The 20733-nt window shown below is 36.2% G+C and overlaps 1 protein-coding gene across 13 annotated transcripts in view; it reads left to right on the forward strand.

The window, feature by feature from the left end:
- LOC6504470 (low-density lipoprotein receptor-related protein 2) overlaps positions 1–20733 on the forward strand; it is a 152457-nt gene that overhangs the window by 116793 nt on the left and 14931 nt on the right. For all 13 annotated transcript variants that reach the window (XM_044717296.1, XM_032452249.2, XM_001966924.4 and 10 more), the window contains 3 exons: positions 8428–8589; positions 9422–9553; positions 20382–20657. In XM_044717296.1, the coding sequence (XP_044573231.1) occupies positions 8428–8589; positions 9422–9553; positions 20382–20657 (570 nt within the window). The remainder of the gene's footprint in view (positions 1–8427; positions 8590–9421; positions 9554–20381; positions 20658–20733) is intronic.

Consider the following 20733-nt stretch of genomic DNA (forward strand, 5'->3'; position numbering starts at 1 on the left):
GTGTTAAAAATATTATTATAAAAGTTTTTTTTATATTTTAAAACATTAAATATTTGCAAATCTAGTTTTGAGTTCAATTTGTATACCTTCTTTCAAGTTTTTTATTTATTTTTTAGAGTCAAAAAAAATAAGCAGTATTTTTTTTTCCTAATTTATAATATTTTCTTGTCTACTTCTTTTTTTCTGACTTTTAAACTAAAAACCCTCACTTATAATTATTTTTAAAATCCAGCTTTCCATAAAATGCAATTAAAAATATATCTTTCTATTTCTTCTTTTCAATTAGTTTTTCTTTTCTTTTAATTTTTTTTGTTTTGCTGAAATCCTTTTGGCAGATAAAAGACTTTTTCCTTTGTGCACATTAATTATGTCAGCTTTTAAGTTTCGCCCGTGTCCTGGCCCGGATCACGGGGATTATTATTAATATGTGCAGTGGTCATTTTCCCGGATTTGGACCCGGGCGCCCCAGTTGCTCCTTCTGTCTGCAAGTCCTTTGAAGTACTTTTCGCTGCTATTTATTTTTTTTTTTCTGTTTTAATTTTTATTTTTTTGGTTCGCCCTCTGAATGTGCGTAAGGTCATCAAATATAAATTGCGGGTGTCTGCGTCTTTCGGAAAATTTCTGGTCGAGCCGGGCCTGGTTCTGGTTCTGGTTTTGCAATTGAAAGCTGCATGTGCGAGGGTTGATTGAGGAGTTAAAACTAATAACTATATTAATAATTTAAAAAAAAAATAAAAATTTCTATATATTTTTTTCGGTTAAAATTACTTCAAATAACTGTTAAAAAATAAATAAGTTTTTCTTCAACCCTCGCTGTATTTTTTTGCATTTTCTGTCGCTGGCAGCGACTGCTCCGATGGCCCACACACATCACAAGGATCCGCAGGATCCATCCATTGGCTTGTTGCCGTGGTCGCATTAACCCTTCAGTGCCGTCGCGGGTCGGTGGCGTCGTCGCCCACGTCAGCGCTAAAAATAATAGGCCGCCTGTGTGCATACAAATGAGTCCCGCGGGGAGGGGATGAGGCAGATGCACTTCAAAAATATTCTATCAAAATATGTGCTTGATAAAAAAATTTTTTTAATAATTTTAAAATATTAAAAAAGTTGGAAAAAAATTTTAAAAAATAATAGGAAATGTATTTCTTTGAAATATAATTTTTTCAAGTGCATCCTGTGGCTGTGTGGGGGCTTTGAGCTTCGAGCATGCAATTATGCCGGCATCCCTCTGGCTCCCCCTGCCCCGGACACCTGCCTCCTTCTCCCCCCTGCCAGCCCCCCCTCCTGCCCTTTCTTTTATGGCCATGCTCTGGCGCCTGTGTGTCTGAGTTTTTCATTTTTTTATTGCAACTATTTGCATGACAGCGTATAATAATTTACTCGTTAAAAAAAAGGATCTCACTTTGGTGGCATAATTAACGGCAACTCTACCGAAAACCATCCCACCCCCAAGCACTTGTTTTTTTTTCCTCCCATTTTTTATTTAAATTCTTTTTGTTTGTTTTTTGCTTTTCTGCTTATTTTTTTTATTTTTATTTATTTAATTTCTTTTGCTCCTTGGCCTTTGTTTGTAGTATTATATTTTATATATATTTTTTTTGTTTTATTTTTTTTTTGTGACCTCTTCGGCAGGTTATGCAGAATAAATATTTAATTTATTTCCATTTATGTGTTTCATCCACAAATAAATTATTATTGTACGGATTCGTTTACTTTCTCTCTTTGTTTTTATAGTCGTCTTTTATATATTTCGTATTCATTGAAAAAAAATCTGTACATATATTTATGTACATTTGGTTTATTTTGATGGGAATGCATTTTGAAATTTATCATCACATTTAATACTGGAAAATTTGTCATGTGATTTAGTGTCACGAATTTATTTATAAGTTAATGCCGGAATATGCATTTTATGGCTCATTTCGCAATGCAATTAATTATTTATTTATTATTATAAATTAATCACGAACAGCCGCACCCACTTCAGTGCCATCTATGTATATTCTTTTTTTTTTTGTTTTTTAAATCACGTACAAAATCACATTTATTTATGGCCAATATGGAAGGGTTAAGCGGTTGCGGTTATCGATATAGTATTCGAGGGGGAGTTGGTTGGTTTTTGAGAGTTTGAGGGATGGATTTGAAAGGAAAAAGGAAGAGAGGTATGGAATTTAGGGTTTATTTTATATAAAAAAAATTTCTGAATTTTTTTTAAATATTAATCGGTAAATATCGATAATAATAATAGTTTTATATAGATATAGACATTATATAAGAACATAAAGAGATAGATATAAAGAATGGTTATATAAAGATATTTTTATGGATTTTAAAGCTTGTTCATAATTACAAACTTAAAATTATATATTTATCGAAATAATCGATAGCTATAGATAATATTAAAATAGAGAAATTTTGATAGAATGATAAATAATATGAAATAATAATTATGAGTTATTATTGTTTCACTTTTTATTTTTATAGATTTTTTATCAGTTATCCTTTTAATCTAACTTAATCTATTTGAAAACCTATCGAAATAATTGACCATCTCTAGGTAAAAAAGAGCCAAGGAATTTTAATGCGCTGAATGGGAAATCAAAGGCAAACATTGTAAACTGAGACGTGCCTCAATGCGAATGCCCGCAACAATTTGCCGGACATTATGACGCGGCATCATCGTTTTCCCATTACTCTTGCCGTTTTCCATTTTCCGGCTGAATGTTGCGGATACTCTGAAGTTTTCTTCTCACAAAGTATATTGGAAATGTTAAGAAATTTGTGCAAAAATTAAATAATTTAAATTAAATTCAAATTGAAGCAGAGATTTAAGTAAAATATTTGCTAATAATTACTCTTAAAAATATTTAAAAAATATCTCCCTTCAAAAACAAATATAGAGCATTTCTTAATCCCTTTTCCTTTGCTTTTTGGACACTTCTGTCCATTATTATATTCCCTTTGGCCCTCGTTTTTTGGCCTCGCCTGTCCCGGCCTTCTTTATGACTTCCAAATGCACTCTCCACATGACCCAAACTGCCTTTAACCCTCCAATGGACTCTGCCATTATTCAAACAAAAAAAAAAATAAGAGAGAAAAAAAGCGAATCGTTTGGAATTTGAAAAGCTGTTGCCAGTTATTGTCTCGTACCTCCCCAGTCGCCCAAAAAAGTATGCTACACATGCTGGAGATGCTGGGAACTGAGAGAGTCGCTCCTTTTTTTAGCCACTGGCACTGCCATCAATAAATAATAAATTGCCTATAAAAACTGATAAATTCATTGATGAATCTGAAGCGAGCGAGTGTTCCCATAAATGCCAGGCTGCTATATTTGCAGCCACGCCTTCTTAATCCGCCCCCGCCCTCGCCCCAGCCACGCCTCGTATTCATATTTTTTTAAGTGAGTAATGGAAATTCATGATAATAAATGTATGTGGGTGGGGATACGATATTTTTGGGGTGGAGCTTCGCAATGCGTCTTGCATTTATTTTTTTTTGGCTTTTTTGTGGCATTCTTTCTGGTATCTGGTCAGTTTAAGATACTTGGGCTATGGGCAGGCACTGAGAGAAATTTTTTTTAGGTGCTAAAAAGGGACTTTTTAGGAGGCTTTAGATATTTTCTTGAAGAAGGTATTTTAATTAAAATGAAAATATAACTTGAGGCTCTATAAATATTTTTTTAAACTTGTTAGCAAGCATTTTAATCCTTTTTATATTTTTTTTAGCAGTTTATAAATTATTTCTTTTTCAAATTAATTTATTAAAGGGAATTAGAAGAATAGTTAATATTCGAAAACAAGAAATAATATTTCATATGACAAAGAAAATAATTTGTAATATAATTTTAATGTATAATATTTTTCCCTCTTTTTTTTACAAATTGCACTTATCCATATTTTTTTGATTGTAGCCCTTTTGAAGTCAAAACCAAGTAAACCATCTATTTATGGCTCTTTTTGAAATCTGTTACCAGTATTGTCCATCTACTAGTCTTTGTCTATTTAATCGCCAAATATTCAATTCAAACATTGATTTATGTTTTTTTTTTCTGCAAACACAATGTGGAGAAATCGAGAAAGCCAAAATCATTTTTAAGCCTTTTAAGCCAGAATATTTAGTAGGATATTGGCCAACAAAAGTGGCCCAAAAGGGGATAAAACTAGTGTTTTTTGTATTAAATTGTTATTTTATTAGTTATTTTATTGATTTAAATATTAGAGAATTATGAATAAAAATAAGTCTTTAATTCTCTTAAACTTTCTGTCATTTTAAACATAAATTAAAATTAACTCTCTTTTAATACCCCTTCTATTTAATTATAATTTCCCTTACCCTTTCACCTTTTGTATTTGTTTTTTTTTATAAAGTTTAAATCAAAGCCTAGCCATTTGAGTTTCTAAGGCCTTGCTTTTCCTTTTAATTTTGTGTTTATTTAATTTTCCTGGCACGTGAAAAATGCGCGAAATTTATCGCATTTTCATCTGAGACGTGGAGGGACTAGGACTATCCTTCCATCCTTCTTGGGGCTATCCATCCATTCATCTATTTTTGATTTAGCCAGAAGAGTGAGAATCGCAGACAAACATTATTTCCTTGACACTCTCTCTTTTGTTTGCATTTATATTTTATATATTTATTTTTGTTCTTGCTTTTTTGTTAAATGTAATTTTAAGTGACGTCGCCAAAGTTGAGACGTGACAAAATTACAAAATATTTTGTAAGCTCTTAAAACCGTTGATGCCAGCAAGGATGCCACGCCATGCCATGACAGGGGGGAGGGGAGGGGGCCACAGGACATGGCCATAACATGGCCCATAACAATAAAAACAAATAGAAGCAGCAACAAAAACACCAACATAATACTTAATAACGTGCATTTTGATGTTGTCGCGGTTATTCCGGACCAGGAGCTGGAGTTGGAGTTGGAGTTTTTAGGATTTGGATTAAGGATTAAGGAAGAATGTGGGTGGTGCATTGGGCGTGGTCTTAGCCATTGGAAGGGGACTGGGCACATCAAAGGCATTTTTTTTTTGTTTGCACTTTTTTTGTTGAATGTCCTTGGCAAAGTCCAGGACACTGCCAGGACACACCAAACAAAATAGTTTCCGCAGAAGCCCCAAACTATTTGAAGTTTTTGGGGGACTTTTTCCACAACAAAGTCCGAGGCCAAACACAACACAACACAAAGTAGGGAAAAAGCAACAAAATTAACAGCCGAAAGTTGGCAAAAACTGCTCCAGGATCTTCCGGGCTATAATGGCTGTAAAGGCCAAGAAAATGGTGTCCTTTTAGGAATAATATTGAGTGCTAGAGCGTTGGTATTTGAGGATAAATGAATTAAATAAATGTTTACAAATAAAAATAAATATTTACAAATAAAAATAAATATTTAAAAAAAGTACAAGTTCAATCTTAGAATTAGGGATTAAGGTTTGAAATTATTCCAAGTTCAAATGTCAAGGAGACAATTTATTTTCTCAATATTATTTTTTTATTTTATATTTATTTTAAATAATTTTATTTTATATTGATTTTTATTTATTTTATTTTATATTAATTTTTGTTGGTTTTATTTTATAGTTATTTATTGTATATCATATTTATTTTATTTTATATTTATTTTTATAGTCCAAAGTTAAATAGAATAAATTTCAAATAATAGCTTAAATCCTAACCGAAAGTAAATACATAAAATAATTATTTACTTAAATACCTAACCCCGAAAACAAAAAAACCAGCAATAAATACTTGCAATTATAGTAATTGTTTGAATAATTCTGGAGCCAAAGTAGCAATGTGGCATTCCAGCCATTTGTCTGCCAGCAGCTCATGGGATAATTGGTGAAATGAATATTATTTTGGCAGGATAATGCAATGAAAGGCTTCACGTCTTGCACACACACACACACACACACAGACACACAGACAAAGGCCAGCCAGGACGAGAATGTAAAGTGAATTAAAAGGGGTAACTCCCTTGTATATGGGGTATATGCGAATTATCCTTGTTCCGACACATATATCATATATCCTGTGAAAACATGACTAGCTTTTTTTGGTACGTTCTGTATTTTCTTTTTTTTTTTGGTATTTTTTTTTTGTCAAAGCCACCACATCGTATACTTAACAAGGCAGGAGCGTAGCAAAAAGGGGGCGTGGTAGTGGTGGTGGTGTGGTGGTGGTGCGCCAGAGTGCGGCTTGCCTCTTATTATGGCAGAGAAGCGGCAAAAATAATTTCCACATGAATTACCAAACGGAGAATGCACTCACTAATTAGATGCATAATTAGACATCAAGTTTTGAGCTTCATCCGGGTGAGTTTTCCAGGGGCGTAGAGGTTCCAGTAGAGGGGGACGGTTTAAAGGGTTTTCTGAGCAAGACTTTAAAATAGAGTTTGAGAGTTTTTTGATTATTTTTTTTAAAGAAAAGATATAGAGTTTTTGTTTATATTTTTTTTATTTAAAGCCATATCCTTAAACTATCCTTTTTTTAATCCTTAAAACTACAACTTAAAGTTGTACTATTTTTAGTTATTTATTTTCACTTCTTAAAGTCGGAACTTTTCAAACAACTTCTCTCAAAAATTTCCAAATTCAATTCTTCTGACAATAGTCCTTTGTCTTCCACTCCTGTTGTCCTTTCTTTTCGGCTAATTCGGTTTGTATTCACCCCCTCACCATCCCACCACCCTCTGCAATCCTGTTCTGGCCAATTCAGTTAACTTCAGTTTGGAATATTGGTCTTAATTGAAGTTTCGGCTTCGACTTGCCATCGAAGATGTGGCAGAGAGGGAGAGAGTGCCAAGTGCCAGCCAAGTTGCAGGCCGTAGCAGGTGCATCCTAACAAAAATGTGCAACAGCAGCAGGACAAAAAAAAAAAAAAAAAAAATAGAAAAAATAGATAGATAGATAGATAGAAGAGGCCATCTCTTTCTGCACCTTTAGCTTCGGCCGCAAAAAGTTGGGCACGTGCAGAGTGCACGTAGCCGGAAACAAATGACATTGTCAGCGCCCTGGCCCCAAAAACTGAACAGTTGGCAGAGGAGGCCTTCCTCCCCCTCCTCACCCTGCAGGTCCCGCCCATGTCCTGCTAGCCTGGTGTCCTGTCGAGAAGAAATCCCAGCTAAGCATTTCCGGTCGCGTTTCAACTTCCCCTGGCTTCGTTTATTCTTTTTTCTCTCTTTTTTCCTCTCTCTCTATCCTTCTCTTTCTTCTTTCACATGTGTGTGTGTGTTTGAGAGTGTGTGTGTGTGTGTGTCTGTATTAGTGTGTGTGACAAGGCCATTAGCAATGGCGGCTTTGGCAGCCACAAAAGTTGAAGGCGCATACTTGCAGCTGCCATTTTATGACAGTCTTTTGTTGTCGGCTCCTAGCCGAGGCTGTTCTTCTTTTTCTACTCTACACTTGGCTAAAAAATTAGATAAAAAAAATTATAAATAGGCAGTATAATTAGAAAGATATATTTAAGATGTATCATAAATATTTAAGATTAAGAAAACATGCTGGAGTTGGTAATAAATATATTAAATAAAGAGTTTAGGGTTTTTGAAAGAAAATATTTTTTAATAATTTAAAAATTCTAATATTTGATTTAAGATATAGTTTTTGACACTTAAATAATTATTATTATTATTATATAACATTTTTTATTTATTATATATAGTTTATTATTATTTTCTGCTTTCGGTTTAGAATCTTAAAGAGTCTAGTCTCAATAAATAATATTTATTTCTCTCTCTGTAAGTCTGTGGTTCCTGGCCTGCCTGTAAGTCTTTATGACTTCATCTCACAGAGTCTTAACAAAGACACATAAAATACAAGAAATATATTATTATAATTGGCATAAGGCTCTTTTAATATTTATTCCTAATAATATTGTAAGAATTGCAAAATATAAAGAGATAAGTACCGGGTATATATATTCTATAAACTGATATTTAGTTTAAAATTGAAACAAACATTATTTTAAACATAAAACAACTGAAAAAAATAATGTTTATAAATAGTATTAATTTAGTAGATAATTATTAGAAAGATTAAACTCAAAAGAAAGAATTTAATAATTAAGAAATATTTTAAAAATCATAAATTCTTAAAATAATATATTTTATTATATTTATCAGAATATCTTACCTTTAAAGTCTCTAAAGTATAGAGTAAAAATAAATATTTTATTGTATTTATTTTTTTATTATTTATTTTATTTAGTATTATTATTATCCCTTAGTATCAAGTATTTTGTTAAGTGCCATCACCTTGACTACTCCCTTGGATTATTATCAAAGTTTCTGTTATTTAGAGCAACATTTGCGGTTGAATCGCATGACAAACCGGGGCGCAGTACTCTGCCAATTAGTTCAATTAATGCCACTTGGTAGTTATAATTCGGAATTTTGAATATATACCCTTGTATCCTTGTACCTTCCAGGTGGCAGCTTGGGCAGCACAGGTGGCAGCAATATCGGGGGCATCAATGCGGAGTGTCCGACCGACTCGTTTCGTTGCAACAACGGCAAGTGCATCTCGCACCACTGGGTCTGCAATTACCAAAAGGACTGCGACGATGGCGAGGACGAGATGCAATCCTGTCGTAAGTACATTCCACATTAAATATAATATATATCATATATCATATATTATATATAGGTATTAACCACAGACTGTGGTGTAATTAAAATATGAAATTAAAAGAATAATAAGTTCGTATATGTATGTGGCAAAGTGGTGTGATTTTTCGCCACCAGATTTCATTGAAAAGGAAATCAAAGAAAATATTCAAGTGCCTCGTCCATAAAACGATTAAATCGAATTTAACTCGATAATTCCCCTGGAATTTCAACGGTGCTGGGTGGTGGTGTATGCGGTCGCTCCAAGTACTCGCCATTTAATTGTATTATTAAAATGCAAATTATGTTTTTGCTCTTAATTGAGGGATGGCTTTAAGTGGCGGTTGATATTGCAAATTCTTTTATATTTTGATTGTTTTAAAAAAAAAGGCAGTTAATGTATAAAAAATATTACAAATAGGGTTGCCTTTTCAGGGTTTTTTTTTTAACTTTTTAGTTTGTTTTCAGTTCTTAATTTCATGAAAAATATAGTATATTTTGAAATAATATTTATTTTATTTTATTTTTAATCTAAAATCAATTACTTTTTATTGAAAATTTATTATAAAAGAAACTAAAAATAGGCAGCATTTTTTAAATAACAATAAAAATTGGCAGCACTGTTTAAAAAAGAGTACAAATGGGCAGCACTGTTTAAAAAAGAGTGCAAATGGGCAGCACTGTTCAAGAACATTTAATTACATGTATTTCAAAGCAGAGTTTCTTTAAAAAATAATAGTTAATACATCTAAATTTTCTAAATATTTTTCCTCACAAATGTATAATATTTTCTACAATTTAAATTTTATTTTTTAGCCCCACCGGAATGCGAGACCCCCCAGCTAAATTGCGGCCAGTATGTTTTCAACAAGACGTACTGCATTCCGCCGCACTATCGCTGCGACATGATCGAGGACTGTGAGGACAAGTCGGACGAGGCCCAGTGCAGTGAGTACATCTCTCATCCCTCCCAGATTTAAGAACCTATATATATACATATATGTATATCGTGTGGGGTACATTGAAAATTGAAGCCCTAGCACGCCTTTTCTCGCTTCCAATGCAAATTTGTTGACTCGACAAATATTGGTAAGATGGAAACTCATCCCCTCTGCTGGTTATCCTGCGGAAGGAGGCAGGGCCAAAGGATTGCGGGTAGCAACAATTTGCTTAGCAAAATGTTTACATTTTATTATACCAATTTTATTTATGCAAATTTTCAACAAATTCACATGAACACTGAGAAGATGTAAAGCAAAACCGAAAACCAAAAATGGGGAATGGGGAAGGGTGGCCCGCAGTTTCTTGAAACTCTATTACATAAAATATATATATAGATATATATGTATAGATATGTCTATAGGTAAGTGGAAAATCCCCAAGGTAAAGGCCACAAATTAGCGAGGAAACTCAAGATGAACATTTCCGCACAACCAACACCCCAAGAAATGGATCAATTTGATGGAGGGCCATAAATCTTATTCCCCAACTTTTGAAGAGTGAAGGGAATAGCAGAAAAGGGTCGGTCTAGGGACCAATGGGGTTAAGGTTAACCCTTTGGTTATCGCCCGGGCTAGTTGGACACCAGGAATGTGAATTGATGATGGCCAGCTCAAGTTGTTTTCAGTTTCAGTTCATGGCCGGAATCGCAAATGAACTTTAGTTAACTTCCAAAGACCATTGCCGCACGATGTGATGAAAGCCAGAAAAGTGATGCTCTTTGAAACTTTTTACAACATATTTAGGCCAATTGCTGTTCGAGGAAAAGTGTATCCCGCAAAGGTCAGGCCTTCAAATGGGTATTGGGAGGCTTTCGGATGGAGTCCGGAATCCACTAACTTGCCTGGGATGTTTCAAGTAACAAGATTGGTTGGCGAATGGAGAACTTCTTTAAAAAAGTTTAAAAGGATGTCCATATATCTCACTTTTCGCTGATCCGAAAGCGAAGTACCCAGCGGGATTTCAAAATCCTATTTTCTATCTACTTCGTTTATTAAAATCTCACAAGAACATTTTTAATTGAAAGTTTTGGAACGAAATCCCTTCAAAAAAATTTAATTTTTCAATAATGATACTTTCAATCCCCATATCTTTTTTAATTCTTATCTGATCCATAAGTGGAATACCTTAAATGATTTCTAGACCGATTCCCCATCATTCTGCATCAAAATCTGAAAACGAAATTTTTTTCAGATTTTTTCTCAATTTTTCCTGATGGAACCCCTTGGAAATGGGCTAGGGCCCACTGGAATGTCTATATCTTCCCCAATTTTGATCCGATCCATAAGCGGAATACCTTAAACGATTTCTAGATCGATTCCCCATCATTCTGCATCAAAATCTGAAAACGAAATATTTTTTAGATTTTTTCTCAATTTTTCCTGATGGAACCCCTTGGAAATGGGGAAGTCCCCCATAGGGCCCACTGGAATGTCTATATCTCCTCCAATGTTGATCCGATCCTCAAAAGGAATACCTTAAACGACTTCTGAATTGATTTCGCATCTTTTTTTAACAAAATCTTAAAACATAATTTTCGATTAATATTTTTGAAAATTTTTGTGGCAAGTCCCTTATGAAAAACACATTATTTTGATTCCCACTTTCATAATTCCCATATATCCTTCCAATCCTTTCGTTTCAAATAGGATAAGCAATGTTTTCAAATATTTCTTAATAAAAGAAGCCAGCTAGAGTCTTGTGCCTTCCCAGAAGGACTCTTTTTCATTCGTAATGAGCAATTTCCGCGAAAAGTTTTCTTTTTCACTTTCGGCGGACAGACAACCGATTAATTTTAACCCTTGGCACTTGGGGAATATTTATCGCTGATGACTTTAATAATTCGCTGACAGTCGGTTTGGTCCAAAAGGGGTGGTGGGGTGGAGGGGTGGAGGGGGTAGCCTTGAGGCCCATTTATTACGGAGACCATCCCCCACCCCCACCCCCCTTTTGGGGCTTCCGCCGTCCATGTCTTGAGCAGTCTGTTGTCTGCTCGTTGAGGAAAGAATTTAATGCATTTTCAACAGCTCTCGCTCGACTGGACTTTGTGCAGCGTGGAAAAGCGAGGAAAAGCGAAGAAAAGCGAGAAAAGCCTTATGGCTTTCTGTTCCCCTCTCTCTCCTTTGAGGATTTCCCCTCCCCTTTTTTGGCATAAAGTTCAAGTGCATTCAGCCAGCAGACTGTGAGCCGCACATTTTGATTAAAACTTTTGCCAAAGGTGGGGGTGGGGGGGGTATGAGGAACAAGGATACCCGCCACTCTCTCTCTCTCTCTCTCTCTCTCTCTTTCTTTCTTTGTGGCATGCAACATGCGGCATGTCCATGCAAATCGCCAAAAAGTACTAAGGGGAGACTTGTAGAAGCATTTATTGCTTCCCTGCAGTTCCAGTGTTGAGGAGTTCCTTGTGGAACTCTCCATTACCTGCTCACCATGCATTAGGAATTCCCCAGTGCTGGTATATGAAATTCGTTAAGGAATTTTTGTATGGGATGTCCTATGCATCGGTGACCTGGGGAATTTTCTCCCTAACTGGTTAGGGAATTTCCCCAGGAATACCTGCAAAGAAATCCTAGGGAAGGTATTTGGTATTCTTTGCAAAGAACTCATCAAAGAACTCCTTGGTCATTTTTTGCAAAAAAATCCCTGGAAAGACATTTTGAAAAAAAATCATTGTCTATTTTTAGAAACCCACCACACCAATGTTTTTATGTATTAATTTGTTTTCGCAAATCGTAAACGAGTTTAAATGTTAAGAAACATTTTACAAATATCATAAACTACATTGTATTATTTTTACTTACTTTCGCCTGGACTGGGATTCGAACCTCCGTGCTTTTGTTTAATAGACCAACATGCAAGCCTCTAAGCTATCAAGGAATCGCGCGTAGACTGCGATTGACAATAATATGACTCTACAAAGGTGTATATATCAATCAATCTCAATTATTTTTTAAATCCCCATTTAAAAAAAAGAATAAATGTAAAATTTTATATTGAGGTTGCGATATTAAAAAATAAATAAAAGTAAACATAAAGAAAACTCATAATATTCATAGTCTTCCGGTGGGAATCGAACCAACGATCTAGGATTAACAGGCAGACATCTTAACCATTGAACCATTGGGTTAAAGTTTCACGCGAAAAATATTTAGAAACCCAAGAATATGTGATCATACTCTCCCTCTCCGCTCACTTACTTTGCTGAGAGAATTTTTTTCTCTCATCGACTGTCTTTGCATTTTCTATTGTTTTTAAAGACGTTGCATCTCACTCTTTTCTCAGTGTGTCCCTCTCTATCGTTGAGGAATATTTTCCTTAGTGATTTTTTGGTACTGCAGGGTTGTTATTTAAGATTTATGCACACACACACTAGTACACACTCTCACACACACACCGACAGCCAAACAAATATTTAAATATCTTTGAGGCGACCAATTTTCAAGTGTTTCACCCCCTCGCATCCCCCTAGGAGCCTCTAGGAGCCTCTAGGACCTCTATAATTTCCTCGGAAAAGTCTTCCAGCTTTGACGACTCTCTCTCTCTCACTCTCTCTCTCTTTCGTCCTGTGAAATACGGCTAGACAAACGCCTCACAACTTAGTCCTGGCGAAGGTCCTTCCTGTGGCTGTCTGTCTGCTGTCTGTCTCTTTCCCGCCAACTAGCTCTCTCTCTTCCTCTCCGAAGGCCTTCGAAGGACTAGACTAGAAGGCCAATTTGTCTTAGAAATGGATTACTATTGGCTTAAGGGATTTTTATTTTAAACTTTTACTAAAAATGAAACTAAAAAATAAATATTAAAATTACATTATACAATTTTTTACTTAAAAAAATATATAGTTTCAAGCTTAGTATTTTTTATTTTAATTATTTTCTAATATTTTTTCAGTAAGAAGTTCAAAATTGAGAATAATTTTATATTTTTATTTTATTATTTATTTATTTTATTTATCAAGAAACCATCACTATCACCCCCTCTAAACCCAAAAAAAAGAGAAGGCGATAGTGTGGTGGAAAAAGGACAGCCTCTTACTCCTTTTTGGCGCAAAAAGTTTCTCCGGCACAGGATCAAGTTTAAATTTAATTTTAATTTAATAAGACGTTGCCGTAAAACGAGTACAAAGTTAGAGTGTAGAGTGGAGAGAGGATATAGGAGGGAGTAGAGAGAAGGAGGAGCTGCCCCCCTTATCAGGGGGTAAAGCAATCAGGACATCTCTTTCGCACTTTGTTGCACAATAATTTATCGCGCTTAAATGGCGACAAAATGTTCACTCTTATTGCGTTCTTAACAAATTTATTTTGCGTACGTGTCAACGCGTCGTCTTCTTCAGTCCTTCAGGACGATGACAGGACGAAGCCATCTCATCCCTCCCCCCCCTCTATTCCCCTATTCTGCTTCTTCGTTATCCTTACAGACTGTGTGTGCCTTTGTTTGCTTAATTTATGGCATATAAATATTAGAGCGGGCTTATTCCAACTATTTAATTACTTCAGGTGTTGTGTGCGAGAGCTGGGTGTGGAATGGTGGAATGACAACTGGGAGATAAATGGGTGTAAAGAGGGGGGTGTCAGGGGCTGTGCCACCTAGGGGGTAAAAGGATCAGCCCAGGCTGATAATCCACACCCACATTAACACACATTCGGGGGGGTTTAGTTCCCAGATACATACGTTTATGTTAAAATAAACACATAAATCCCTCAAATAAACTGATTTCGGGTTGGGAATTTTCATTTCTTGGCGTTTATTGGAGGTGTATTTTGCTTTAAAAGTAGGTCCTTAAATTCAAACAGTATCAGGTTGAAGGATACAGTATCTAGAGGGGAAGATCTGGAGGGTTTTAGGTATTTTTTACAATTTTTTATTCGAATTTGTTATAATTTATAGATTTTAATTGAGGGTTTTAAAGAGAATATTAACTAGTTTCTTCTTAAAATAATTAAAAAAGAGCAAAACACACTGGAAATGAAATTGATTGATTACAAATTCTTCAAAAATAATAATAAAATTTTAGAGGAATAATAATTTCATAAAAAAGAATCATTTTAGCAAATAAATTTATTTTTCTCTCTTCTCTTTGTTAAAAAAATAAAGTTTAAAATAGAAAGAACTTATTTATCTTTAAAAAAAAATCAAAACAGAGAGCTTTGGATTAGAAATTGACATAAATCACAATACTTTTCTTGAACTTTTTTCAATAAGATGATCTAAAAAATGTATAATCTTTATAAGCCATACTATAACTAAACTATTCCACCTCTATTTTTTTTTGTGAATAATTTGTAATTAATTTTTCCAGCTGTGTGATTATGTTTAAAAACTTGTGTACTCAAAAACACCTCGAACTCCTCATCCCGGAGCCAAGCACTTCACTAATAACTGTGAGAACAAACAGCCAGCATCTGCTGTTGTGAGAATTTTTCCTAAAAAAAAAAAAAAGGACGAGAGGTGGAAGGGGAGAAGAGATAGCAAGAAGAGGTCCTTGGGAGTTACCTTTTCCTTTTCGACAGTGGCAGTGGCGTGGCGCTTACTTCGCTCGATTATTTTTGTTTCCTTTTTTCGCCTGTGGTTGCGGTCGCGAGTCAACAAGCTAAGATGCACTGAGAGAAAATTAGTGATATTTAATGGTAATTGAGATTTTAAAATTGTAAAGAAAAGGATAATAGGTATTAAGGGATTTAAAAAAAATAGTTACAGACCTAATAAGTATTTAAAAAATAATATTTGTCATATTTTTTTATAGAATCTCTTTCCTAGATTTTCTCTCAGTGCATAAATAGAAGCTAAAGCCCTCTTACTTGTTTACCCACGCAGCTGCACTCCAAACAGATGAGCAGCCCCCTCTCGAAACGAGGCACTGCCAAGGACTATGGGTAATGGGGAAGGGGGAGGGGGAGGGGCCATAAAGGATATACTAGCAAGGAAGGCTAAGGATTTAGCAAAGCGGACATTTCGCATTTCGTTTTAATTGCAGGCAGCATCTAATGAGGCAGATATTGCTTCGTAAAAAAGTGCGTAAAAATAAAACCAAAGTAGCGAAAAGCTTAAACCATTAAGCCACGCCCCCTGACGCCTTCTTTAAGCCATTTTTGTTTACCTGACTACGAAAACCCAAGTGTTATGGCCAAGCCATCTACCATCCTCTGGACTTGATTACCTTTGTAGTTCTGGGAAAATAAATTAAATCGGGAAGAGTGTCAGAAAGTCAAGAGTATTAGAAGCTCTAAAAAATATACATTTTTTTTTATAGTTTAATTCTACTTTTTTAAGTATTGTTTTAATTAAATTCTTTTAAAGAGAAAATTAGAGTTTAAAACTGAAACACTAAATGCCTTTTTAGTTTCTGGCTGGCTTTTATTTAAAGTTTTAGTTTCAAACTTTTTAAAATAGGATTTTTAAATTTATTTCCAGTTCAGTATTTTCACTTTTCTAGCCGTACAATATGCGGCAGCGCCTCTTAATTGGTTGAGCAGGAGCTCGATTAATTAGAAACCGCTTTAAATTTAATTTAAAATTTAAAAAATAAAAAAAATACTTATGTCTTAAAGAAACTGGCTGAAAAATAGCCATTCTATCGGCACTATTGGCTGTCTCATAAACTGTCACCACCCTTGATGCTATTGCCCCGCCACCTACCACCCTCCACCCCCTATTGGCCGCCCCTCCCCCTCACACTTTCTTCTGCCCCCCTTCTAAGCCCCCCTGCTACCAAGACGCTGAGTACCAGCCATTGCAGTTGACGTTTATTTGACTGCAACTGAACGTGACGCGACTAGCGACTCAAGGGCGATGGGTTTTTGGGTGCTGCGAGGGGGCGTGGCACTTGTCGCGCGTAATTACACAACCCTACCTCCCCCCTTCCCCTCTCTGGCCCCCCTCTCTTGTCACTCTTCTTCTTGATACACGCATAAAAGTCCTGGCTTGCAATAAAAGTTAATGCCCGTCTTGCGAGTCCTGGCATCTTGGAGAAAGGGAGAACCCAATTAGAAAGTGTTTGTTTGAAGAAAAAAAAGGCGCACAGAGGCGGTATGAAAGGGGGGCCCTGCTTGTTTATAAAGTGCCAACAACAACAAAGCAGAAAATATTCCCTTTTTTTTCCTCCATTTTTGGTTAAAGTTTTGTTGCCAAAAAAAATACAAAAAAAAAATAAAATAAAAGTTTTTGGAAAGCAAGTTGTTTTTTTATGACCTTGCTGCACAAATTGCAATTTTTGTTGGCCTGCCACGCCCCCCGTTTGTCATTATGATTTGATTTTAATGCAAAAGTTTCTCAGGAAGGGCGTGAAAGTTAAAAAAAAATAGTAAAAATAAATAAACCAAGTACAGCTAACGAATTTCTAATAAATTTTGTGGCTTACATTCTGGCCAAGCCACGCCCACAAATTGCAACGAAGGGTGGCTGGCAGGATCACCAGGACATGCTAATGGGTAGCCAGAGTCAAGTACGGTAGACAGTCCCTCCAGTGGAAGGAGTTTTTTTTTTTGCAGGGTGCGTGACACATTTTTATGATTACCGTCCGGGAGGAAGCCAGTGGGGGGAGGGCACAGGAGTCGGTCCTAGAGGTCCTGGAGGTCCACAAAGTTTCCCTTCCGCTGCTCTACTTTGTCAATAAAAAAAGGATTAAACAAAAAATTGTAGCAATAGATGCAGAGAGAGAAAAGGGGTTAGGGAAAAAAAATATAATGAATTTTTTCTAGAGATTTCTGATATTTAAAAAGGCATTGCTTAGAAGACTTGAAAGTTATTAAAATTACAAACTACTAATTAAAAACAAATCAAATACTATGTGAAAAATATTCCCACAACTATTTATTTATCTAAAAATTATATTTATAAACTTTTTAATTAGTTTGTGGATTTAAAAAAAAATTTTTAACAAAAACTAATTGCAAATTAAAAGTTAAAAGCAAAGTTTCAAACACCTCCACCACTTCATAAACATATTATATTTTTTTTTTGCGTGTAAACAAGGACTACTTTTACCTGCACACGCACACTCACACTCACACTCACACCCACACACACACACACACTCACACAGACACTTACCAACACAGAGAGAGTCTGGGATACGCATTCCATTGTTGTGCTTTGGAGAAAGTTTTGCGCTGTCGGGGAATATTTATACAACTTGGCTTGTTTAACTTGCACTAATTAAGTTTGCCCGGCCACACTTGGATGCTCCCGTGTCGGTGTCCTTGCTAATAGTGGGCATGATGCGGATGGATAGTGGGGAGAATAAGGACTAACCACGAAGGAGACATGCATAAAATACTCGTTGGCAAGTTTATGAGTGTCCAGGAGCCAGAAGGAAATGGGCGTAGATCAAACGGCAGGACATTCACATTTCCAGCTAGGATTTGAGCCAAGGACCTGACTCTTCTAGTTCAATAAAGTTGGGATTTGTTTGCATAAGTTATTTTTAGTTGGGTTTTAAGTTAAGGAGAGCAGGAGGAAGTGTAAAATATTACTCATACGCAGTGTAGGGTCTTTGTAATAAATAATTATATTAAATTATTATTTATCTTTCTTCGCAATAAGCCTACTTAATTTTAAACAGATATTATGCCCCCACATACCATATATCATTTCCTTAAAGCCCTCCAAGATTGCCCAACCATTTCCCTAATTTGGACATTCAAATGCACGACTTTCGGCTGCTACCTCTTTCTTGTTAACCCAACCCTTGACGGGCCACGCCCCCACTTCCAGCCCCACCCCATACCCTGTAATTAAATCAGAAACGGGTTATAGTACATCTTTGATCAAAAAAGACATTAAAATTGATTGAGATTTGCCAAGAAAATATTTTAAAGCATACTTTTTGGCTTCTATTTTGGAGATTTCAAATCTCCTTGTGATTTCTAATTAATTTTAAAACTATTTTATTATATTTTTTAATCAAAAATCACTTAAAACATAAAGCAACTACTAGGTATCTCTACTCTCCAACCTATTTATTTATTCTGTAATTTTTTTATGTGTGTGTGTTTTGGTATTTTTGAGGGAATGGGTCCTGCAGCGAACTACTCGATAATTTATGGCACTTTTGCCAGCCGACACACACACCACACAACTCAAGTGCACAATGCTGGGGCGACAGCCTGCCTGCCTGCCTTCCTGCCTGCCAGACAGACAGACAGATGGAGAGCCGACCGAAGGACCAAAAAGACGGACAACCAAAGGACAGACAATCACGCCCCGACATTTGTACATCGGGCATGCATTATGAATACGCCATGCGTGTATGTGCCGCCCCATTCCACCCCAGATATCCAGAACCGTAAACCCCAAAAACCCCATACTCTATACAACATACTGCCGCATACCCATTTTCATTTGAAAACTCCACGGAACCAAGCAGTTCCAAGCAATTCCATCAGCTGCCGAGTGGCGAATGCCGGCTCTCCCAAATGTCTGGCATCAAAATTTAATGTCTTTGGCAGCACAAATAGTTTTGGCCTGCCATTTTTAAGGCCTCTGGCCCCTTCTCACAAACCACAAAAGGGCACTGCGAGAAATAAATAAGAGATATTAATGTTTAGAGTAGTTTTGAAAAGGCTAAGATCTTCTATAGAAGTTTATAGTTTATTTTAGAGTCGAAGTATGATAGGTATTTTGAATATCATGCTTTTATCTTTTGATTGGCGCCCAACGTGGGGCAGTATAAAAGTCTCCATACCCTTCCTTCTTCCAAAAAAAAAGGATCAAATCCTTATCCCTACCTGATTTTTTCCTCAGTTTATAAAACCCAGAGAATCTCTAAGCCAAAACTGATGAACCGAGAAATCCGTTGTGTCGGACCTTCTGTCTTAAACAATGGCCCGGCAAGCGGAGACACCCCACAGAGCTATTGAATTATGGCAACGTGTGGGTAAACTCAACTCTCGACTCGACTCGACTCTATATATAGATGAGATATAGGGTCAAGGATCCAACTACTCAACTCCACTCTCGTACTCTCTCAATGCAAATGCAATTAATCACAATAAAGGGTGGCCGCCGCGTTCTATGCGGGAGTTCCAGTCCTTCCACAGCACCATGTCCCAAAGGGGCATAGGGCATGGGGCATGGGCATGGGCATGGGGTCTTCAAATGAGCACTAATTGAGTGCAGTCATGCACAGAATATTATCTCCGGGGGTATTACTCGAAATTCCCAAATAATGGAGCTAAAAGTATAATGATATCTAAAATATGCAATTAATTATATAATTGTATGTTTTTGAAGTTGAATGACAATTAAATGAAAGGCTGTTGGGTCTGTTGGAGCTTGTCAGAGAGGGAGTAGTTATAAGCAGGCTTGTGGTTGGGCTTCCCCTGGCTTCTTTTTTCAAATTGAACTAAAAAGTATACTAGTTTTGTTTAGCTTGAAGTTCTAGGAGTTGCTCAGAGATCTGCTAAGAAAATATTTCATAGCATACTTTTGGGCTTCTATTAAGGAGATTTCAAAACTCCTATTTATTTTTTAACAATTTTCAATTCCATTTCCAGCCTTAAGCTTGAAGTTCTTGACGTTTTTTTAACCAAAATCGTTTAAATAAATATTTGAAGCATACTTTTAGGGTTCCATGAAGGAGATTTCAAAACTCCCACATATTTTTTAATAATTTTCAAACCTTTTCCCTGCCCTAAGCTTTAAGTTCTTCAAGTTTCTGACCAAAACCATAAAGAAAGTATATTTTAAAGCATACTTTTAGGCCGATAATAAGGAGATTTGAAATCTCCATCTAAAAAACAAATCCCATTTTTAATCGCATCTCCCCGTTACTCCTCCCTTACAGCATACCGTAAGTGCCAGCACACGGATGTGTTCTGCAACTCGGCCAGTGGAGCTGCCCCCGCCGAGGGTGCTCGCCTAATTGGACCCTGTGTGCCGAAGGAGAAGCGCTGCGACGGCTACCTGGACTGCCGCACCGGACGCGACGAGGAAGGATGCCCGGGAGTGGCCTGCCGACTGGACCAGTTCCGCTGTGCCAGCGGACAGAAGTGCATTGATGTCGCTTTGAAGTGCAACCATCGGGACGACTGTGGCGACAATTCGGACGAGCAGGGCTGCAGTGAGTGTCCCTTTTGTGGATCGTCGACTTTGTCGCCGTTATTCGATTGGAATTCTGATGAAATCCTGTCCTTTTT

The sequence above is a fragment of the Drosophila ananassae genome, chromosome XR (assembly GCF_017639315.1).
Source record: "Drosophila ananassae strain 14024-0371.13 chromosome XR, ASM1763931v2, whole genome shotgun sequence".
Taxonomy (NCBI): Eukaryota; Metazoa; Arthropoda; class Insecta; order Diptera; family Drosophilidae; genus Drosophila; species Drosophila ananassae.